This window comes from Grammomys surdaster, unplaced genomic scaffold, assembly GCF_004785775.1.
Source record: "Grammomys surdaster isolate TR1022 unplaced genomic scaffold, NIH_TR_1.0 128, whole genome shotgun sequence".
NCBI classification, from domain to species: domain Eukaryota; kingdom Metazoa; phylum Chordata; class Mammalia; order Rodentia; family Muridae; genus Grammomys; species Grammomys surdaster.
In genome coordinates this window covers 5,928,747-5,937,592 of record NW_021604586.1, presented here as the reverse complement: position 1 = coordinate 5,937,592, position 8,846 = coordinate 5,928,747, and the positions used below count along the sequence as shown (strand labels likewise).

Here is an 8,846-nt window from a genome sequence, read left to right as displayed (position 1 = left end):
GTGGAGCACACCAGGAGCCCACCCATGAGTCTGAGGTGTGTGGAGCATACGAGGAGCCCATCATGAGTCTGAGGTGTGTGGAGCACACCAGGAGCCCACCATGAGTCTGAGGTGTGTGGAGCATACGAGGAGCCCACCATGAGTCTGAGGTGTGTGGAGCACACCAGGAGCCCACCATGAGTCTGAGGTGTGTGGAGCATACAAGGAGCCCACCATGAGTCTGAGGTGTGTGGAGCATACGAGGAGCCCATCATGAGTCTGAGGTGTGTGGAGCACACCAGGATACTTTGTTCCAAACTTAATGCACAACAGGTGCCCCTTATCAGCTCCTCAAACAGTGTGGGCAGCAGAGATGCCTCGATATGACTCATCGCCTCCCCTGAACTGCAAGAGCAACAGGCACCACAAACCTCTGTCATTTCCATCACACCCAAGGCCCAGGGCATCTGCTACATGGATCAAGAAAATCTCCCTGATAGCACCCAGGTGTGAAAAGCAAGGAAGCCATCTCCACTTTCCATGCCTTGCTGGTACACTGGGCTCTGTGACAGCCCTGCCTCCCAGACGCCTCAGTTCCCCAAGAGCATGCTGCAGTTGTGGGTTTCCTAAGCCATTCCTGGGGCTATGCTGAAGTCCTAGAGACCAGTGACATACGGCATGATCCAGCAGAAAGGTACTAACAATCTAGAAAATGTGTAACCGTGGAGGCTTCAGAGCTACTCAAATAATGCAAAGCTCAGGTCAATTAGCTATCTGGGGTAAGCCTCAGTCTCCTTCAGGAAAGTTTTTAGACAACAGACTTGTAGTCACAAACTACTATTAAGTATATTTTCGCTGGGCGGTGGTGGCGCACGCCTTTAATCCCAGCACTTGGGAGGCAGAGGCAGGCGGATTTCTGAGTTCTAGGCCAGCCTGGTCTACAGAGTGAGTTCCAGGACAGCCAGAACTACACAGAGAAACCCTGTCTCGAAAAACCAAAAAAAAAAAAAAGTATATTTTCATCCATGTGAAAAATTAATTTCCATCTGGCATTTGTAAAGCAAACCCAGTTTACCAACATTAAGATACATCCTTCATGAGACACTAGTGGTTCCAAAACTGAAGATAACCAGAATGAAGTCCCCTGGAACTCAGTAGACAGGAAACAAGAGTCAGCATCCACTGCCTTCCAGGCTACACTGCCACACAAAACCCAGAATGTTCTGAGACCCAGCCAAGGGTTGGCCCAATTCTTTCAGCAAGTGGGTAAGTGAGGCTCTGTATAGCCCAGAAAACGCCTTCTTGTGCACTTATGTTTGCCCTGAACGGATCTTGAGTCATCCAAGGGTCCAAGAACACCCACAGAATCTGGGGCCCTGTCTGTGCCTGCACATCCATTCTTGATACCTGAAGCTAGGCTTCCATATGCTTTGACATAATCCCCGTCCATGTGTGGATAGCGAGGTATTTAACCTGTGTTCCATACGGGTAAGGGGTGCAGAAAGGCTAGAAGGTGGCATGTGCCCTAAACCAAGGACAGGTCACATGTTAGAGGACAACTGTGACAGCCAGAAGTGGAGAATTTTAGAAGTTTATTCCACAAACTAAACTGTAAATTTAAATTAACAAATGGCATACTCCAACATTTTCTTTCAAAAAGGTTTTTGGTATGTAAGTACTATTTTTGCTCCATTTTTTTTTTTTAGTGAGCTATTTTAAATAACAATTTTATTATATAGCTGTGCTTTCTAACCAGTAATGCACAAATGTTTCTTACATAAGAAAAATAAGCACAAAGGTGTCCGTTACCCTATCTATACCTTGCGGTCACTCCACAGACGGACGGATCCACGCATGTGCCATCAGCTCCACTCTCTACAGCTGGCCTTCTCAGGGGTTGGTCACAAGAAACAAAATCAAAGGAAAACTTAAGTTGCAAGCCACTTGGAGCTTTCCCAGGCCGCAACCAGCTTCCTGGTACAGGGACCTAAAGGGCATCTGTCACAGGAAGCTGTCAGAAAGTCAGGAGAGTATGGCATGGGATACGTTTACAGAAACCAGGGGCTGCAGAGGGAGCAGTCTGAACCAGTGATAACTGAACCACAACATTGTAATGAACTGGTTAGGATTTTGCATGGAGGATCAGCCTGGCCTCTAAGGAATTACCAAATGCCCACACTGTGGGATGGAAACCCAACTAAATCCCTTACTGAACAGATCCCGTTTTGAAGCGTGCAGCCAGCGTGGCCTGGGAATGACTATGTGCCTCATGCTCTCAGAGCTCAAGACTGGGAGGCACGAGGACCGGCCAGCACAGACGACACGGCGGCAGAGACTCAGCTTACACGTTCTGCTCTTCTAGCTCTCCATCTCCCAACACCTCACCTCAATTAACACTACAGTGAGATGAAACGGCCCGGCTGTCATCCCAGCTACCTCAGACGGGAAGGCGGCAGGCCTGAAATGTCAAGGCCTACCTGAGCTGCCCAGACAGCTGAGTGAGACACTATCTCACAACAAAGACTGAAAAGAGGGCTAGTATGCAGCTCAGTGGTAGAATGCTAGCCTAGCACCCACAGGCCCTAGGTCCAATCCCCAGCACCCTAAAAAACAGCAGGATTACCCTTAGAGTAGAACCAACTGACTTCAAATTTTATATAAAGCATTTGGAATTCTTAAGCAATAATCTCTTCGAAGTCTGGTACTCCAGACCTCAGGCACAGATACTCAAGAAGACAAGAACCATCTGTCTGCTTGCAACTCTTGGCTCTAAACAGGGACCAAAAGGACTTAATCTTACAAACATATCCCCCATAGCACACCATATCAATAATTCTCCTGACATGAGCCAGATGACCCAACACTCCCTGCTAGGCAGTTACCCTGCAGCAAGGAGGCAAGGCTGTGACTAACCCACAGGTTAGTGGCCAGTACTGCCAGGGCTAGCGGCAGTGAGTCTGAAGTGAGATACTGCCCTGCCTGACAGTCCATATGCAGCAGTCACTTAGCAATGATGCCATCTGCCTACACACACACACATACACACACACACACACACACACACACACACACACACACGTTAGAGAACCACTGCGCCAACACGTGGCTTGGCAGGGTAAATCACACTGTTGCCATTATCAAGGACCTGGCTTTCCCAAGGCACGAAAAAGCCAGATGGTTCTGAACCATCTTCTCTAAAAGCTGGGAAATGCACCAGAGAACGGACAGTCCTGGTGCTGTCCACAAGCATGACGGTGGGTACAGGAGTGTTTAGTATGGCCGGACAGTACTCAAAGCCTCTTCTAACAAGTATCTTCCTCAAAGACACAGCCTGGATTCAGAACTCTGACACCAGTCTATGGTCTTCCTCAAGACACTAATAACAAAGCAAGTGCCGAGCATGATTCCTTTGCCTGAGTTCACTTCGACACAATCTGTTATTTCGCCACATGAAATGTATGTCACACTGATCACATCAGAGTCAGAGTCAAAAGGGGAAAGTCTTATGATAATAGCAGACTTCCCAGATTATCAAGATTCTGTTCCTTAGTGGTACACCAGACCTAAGCAACTGGCCAGCCCACACAGCTCCCAACAGAAGGGAGAGAGAGCAGTCAGGCCCCTTGGCTGTTCCAGGCAGGATCCTTGAAGAAGGAATGACTGGCACCTTTCTTCTCAGGATAAAAACAGCCAGCTGTCTTGGCCTGGAGTTCACATGGATACTAAAACTTCCATACAAATGTTCACAGCACAGTGTACAACAGCCAAAACCAGAAATAATCCAAATGCCTGTCAAACAACTATGTCACACGAAGGCAAGTCTGGAGCCTGGAGCATGCAGTCCCTGCCACACAAGGGAGAGGCACTGGTAATTCAGCCACTGTGTGTACAAAGAAAGGAGCAGGGCAACAAGAATGCAGCCCCTGTCCCTATGAGGGGAGGACAGGTGCAATGATGGCCTGCCTTCTGGATGGCATGACCCAGGCAGTCATATTAGGTACTCAAGAGGATTCTCCTCCACACAAGAGGACCAGCAGCTACAGGGTGGAGAGTGGCTAACTGGGGTGAGGTTTTATACAGCAGATGATAAAAACCATTCTAGATTCAGACAAAGGTGACAGTAGATAATCATGGATAAACTAAACCTGCTTCTGTCACTGCGACAGAAACAGTTTCTAATGAGGAAAGTTTTCAGAGGCTTCAGTCCATGGTCACTGGACCTGTGCTAGACAGTCATCATGGAGGAAGCATGTGGCAGAGAAAGCTGAGACACAGAAGGAAAGGTCACATGGGGCCAGGGTCCACTCCTCCTCAGGACCCACCACAGTGGCCCACTCCTCTCCTGGGCCTATCCCATGATAGGTCTAGCTCTGAGCATAGAGCCATGACTGTGGTCAAGCTCTCAGCACACAAGCTGTCGGGAACAGCAATATACACTTGAGCAACTGCTAGAGAAAGCGCACTGTAAACCATCAGCGTGTAGTTTCCAGCTTGAACCCAACACTGCAATTCTGAAAGACATCATTTCTAGTATTTCAGATACAGTGACATACCTAAGAGCAAACTCTTCATTAAATAGAAAAACAATTATGGTTATAGGAAAACCAATCATCTAGATAAGGAGACAAAGCTGCCCATAGTCTCCCAGGTAAACAGTCTGCGTAGGATGTGCACACAGAGCCCAGTCTGTCAGAGTGCCTTCCTTTCTCTCAGCATTCCTGTCACTTAGTTAGAAACAAGGAGGCACTTCGGACTCTTCAGAGAGCCCCAGGTGAGGGGAGGTAGACCCTACACCTGGTCTCCCTGGCTACTTGCAGATCTCCAACCCAAGAGGCAGCCCAGCCCAAGGAGACTGCTCCCTACGCCTGGCAACAGCCTCTGGAAACCTACAGAGAAATGCCAAGGACAGAGGCGGCTACTGGTGCAAGATTATGAAAGCTATCCCTGCTCAGGAAGTAGGCCATCCAAGAAGGCAGCTCCAGAACAGACATGCCAGCAACACGAGACAGGCACAGGCGCAGCAAGAGGGGCACGGGTGCTGGCAGCCACAGGGGATCCCAGCTGCTGTGACTTTCCTCATCACCCTGTGTCTCTCTTCTCCCCTTCCAGAGGAACAGCACAAAGGCACAACCACGGCAGCCCTGGGAACGCACCTTCAGAGTTCAGGGTGATGAGAGTGACGTTGCTTCCAATGTTCTGGCTTCCTGGCTGGCCGCAGTTAGACACGGAGTCGCTGGCCTCTGACCCACTCTCGCCATCTTCATTGTGGCTGTCGTCCTGACCAGGCACTTTCACTACGATGGTGTTCTGCCGACGCCCAGGAACAGCGCTGGCGGGAAACAAACACAGCAGCCCAGGCTGTGAGAGGACATGAGTGGTACACTGAGACAGCCCCGATTCCCGCTGCTGTGTGGACTTATCCCAGTGTCTAGCTGAGCATGGACCAATGCACAAGGAGGGTCCCCAACATGCGGTATGACCCCACACACCCTCCATGGAGATGAGCAGCATAACACAGGAACAGTCCGAGACCAAGAAGACACGTAATATAAAGCAACCGCTTAAAAATATGAACAGCACAAAATAAATAAAACCGTAACTCACGGAGACTCAGCCTAGAATCCGGCTTTCAGATCCTAGAGGCCATCCTCACATGCACAATGGTCACCATGTGTCAGAGTCCCCACCCATCCATCATCCATGCTGTCAGACACCCAAGATGACTCAGCCTCCAAAACACCTCCACACTCCCTATGACCCCCACAGACAAACCCTAGAAGCAACTTCCAAGGCCATCAAGAATGTCCGGAGTCCTCCGGGAGCCATTCATTCTTGGTGCAGGGCCCTGAAGTACAGCAGCAGCCAAACAGCTAGCAGCAGAAAGTGCTCAAACAAGACCCAAGATTGATTTGTTTTCTGAATGACTGACGACATTTTGGACTCTGACCTACTACACACCACAGAGGAAACAAAGCTCTTGTTCCCATTGGCAAAATCCAAGGGGCCTTAAAACTCTGGGCGTCCCAGAGGCTGGAGGTCCTTCCTGAACTTGACCCCACAGAACTACCCACGGTGAACTGGCTCCTCAACACTCCACACCCATGACCTCATTGTGGGGCCAGGAGGCACATCCTCTTCCCAACAGAGTGGCCGGCCTCCAGCACCTCACACAGCACACACAGCAGCCCCAGGCCTCCTGTTTCCTAGAGAACTGGGCCAGGACAAGAAGCCAGAACAAAGCTGGAAGGAGCCACACCCCACAGAGAAAAAAAAAACAGCAAGACAGGATTCCATGAGAACACTGCTGGTAATTAAAGGTGATCAAGCTTTCCTGAGCCCTGGAGCCAGAGCCATGGGCAGAGGCCCACAGGGCACGGCTGTTGTGCACTTTCATTTCTGGTGGAAGTTCCATTCAACACATCTCAAAAGATAGGGATGAGGAAAAAAGTCACAAACTCAACACAGTACATCATTTACCAAACTGAGAAGAGCGTCAACTGCAGAACAGACAGATGGGAGTGGTCAGCTGACCACATGCAATATCTAGCCTCTTCACATAGCAGATCTAGCCCAGAGGTCCTCAGAGCTGCCCACCCCTTGTGCTGTCTCACCCCCACCACTGCTAAGCACCAGGTTGGCCCTTCCTGACCTGAAGACTATGGTGGTTTCTGACAGATGGACCTGTGACTACAGACACGGACACGTGCTCAGACTGAGCCTGGCTCGGGATCGCTCACTGATCCTCATGACAGTGGCAGGGGAGGTGGGGTGGTGATGGCTACTGACTTGCTAATGATATTTTCCAGGGAATCCGGAGCCCTGTTGCTCAATGGGTCTTCCATCTTGGCTACAATGGCGTTCTGCCGATCATTGTTGAGTATTACTGTAGTCTGGGGGACGACGCTATGAAACAAAAGAATCACAAGAAAAAGAAGACCTTAAAACAACAACAGTCATTGTCAGAGCACATGAATCATTCAACACGGTCAGCTCCTGGGGCCAACACCAAAGAGCGGGGTCCAGTCCAGAACAACTACTGGAGATGGGGCTCTCCAGCTCCCTGCTGGTTGGTATTCTTGGTTGAACCAAATACATCATGTGGGCAGGGTGGGCTGTGGACATTTAACAGAGTGAGTAGGACAGGCTAAGGCACCCTCCTGTCCTACGCATCTGCAAGCCAGCAACAGGTTTACATGAAAACAGGCTCCTTTTCATTCTCCCCTTGTGTGTGTGTGTGTGTGTGTGTGTGTGTGTGTGTATGGGCAGGGTACGTGTGTGCACCGCATACATGTGAACTGTATGCAGAGTCCAGAGCAGGGATCATAGTCTTCTTCCACTGCCCTCTGCCTTACTCTTTTCAAGCAGGGTCTACTACTGAATAGTAACCTAGTCCATTCAGCTAGGCTGCTAAGTCAGCAAGCCTGACCTGTCCCAAAGCCCCCGTGCTGGGCCTACAAGATATGTATACAGCCATGCCTGGCTTTTTACATGAGTGTCAGGGATTTAAACTCAGATCTTCCCGACTGCAGAAGCATAAGGACAGGCTCCCCAGCCTCTTTCAACTGCATACCTCCAAAACTTGGCTACGGCACGGTGGTCTCATGGCTGCCCTCCTCACATCACTCTGCATCTGCCCTCTAGAGGGGGTCAGCCAACTAACCCATAGGCAGCAAAGGGAAACATGCTCACACACCACCCACAGTCCTGCCTTGAGGCTCAGGTCTGAGGAGAAATTCTAGGAGAGAATAGACCATGGCCCAAGAACCACCCGGCTCAGCCACACCCGGGAGCAGCATGGGTGTAACTGAGCAGGACCAGCAGCTGGCTCTCAAGGGACTCTTTCCCACTGCAACCCTCATGTCAACTCCGAGCACTTCATGGCACAGAGTTGTCTAAAGTGTAGACTGCTGTGAAGAGCCAGGGCTAAAAAGAACTGCCACTTGATGCAGCCAGTTAAATTACCTGAAAACCCGGTGTCCTTGTCCAGAGAAAAGGGTACTTCCTTACTAAAAAGCAAGTGTAAATATTGGCATGCCACTCCATTTTGTTTCTCAGTCATTCTACTTATTCTCTGGTGACACCTAAAGTGACAAACTAAGATCGAGTGTCCACAGGGATCCCAAGTAAGCCAGGAGATCTCTGCCTGCTTCAGTGGATGTGTGGCTTCCAGAACGCATACTCATAGCACAGGACAGAAATGGCTTGTATGGCCTGGTACCTACCAAACAATCCTATCAGCCACAGCTCTACAAATTAACCAGAAAACACCCAATACTATCAAGTGACAAAAATGCATAAATGCTGGAGAGCTGCATACATATAACAGATGCTTCTGGAGAGTCACACACATACACACAAATGTTTCTGGAAAGTCACACACATACATACAAATGTTTCTGGAGAGTCACACACACACATACAAATGCTTCTGGAGAGTCACACACATACACACAAATGCTTCTGGAGAGTCACATACATACATACATACATAGATACATACATACATACATATAACAGATGCTTCTGGAGAGTCACACACATACACACAAATGCTTCTGGAGAGTCACATACATACATACAAATGCCTCTGGAGAGTCACATACATACATACAAATGCTTCTGGAGAGTCACATACATACATACATACATACATACATACATACATACACACAAATGCTTCTGGAGAGTTACACACATACATACATACATACATACATATATACATACACACAAATGCTTCTGGAGAGTTACACACATACATACATACATACATACATACATACATACATACATACACACAAATGCTTCTGGAGAGTCACACACACACATACATACATACATACATACATACATATATACATACACAC

The 8,846-nt window shown here is 48.9% G+C and overlaps 1 protein-coding gene across 11 annotated transcripts in view; it reads right to left on the bottom strand.

The window, feature by feature from the left end:
• Banp (BTG3 associated nuclear protein) overlaps nt 1-8,846 on the bottom strand; it is a 74,121-nt gene that overhangs the window by 27,369 nt on the left and 37,906 nt on the right. For 8 of the 11 annotated variants that reach the window (XM_028752246.1, XM_028752305.1, XM_028752282.1 and 5 more), the window contains 2 exons: nt 6,766-6,882; nt 5,133-5,308 (listed from right to left, as the gene is read on the bottom strand). In XM_028752246.1, the coding sequence (XP_028608079.1) occupies nt 5,133-5,308; nt 6,766-6,882 (293 nt within the window). The remainder of the gene's footprint in view (nt 1-5,132; nt 5,309-6,765; nt 6,883-8,846) is intronic. The other 3 variants (XM_028752288.1, XM_028752297.1, XM_028752319.1) reach the window with 1 other exon arrangement.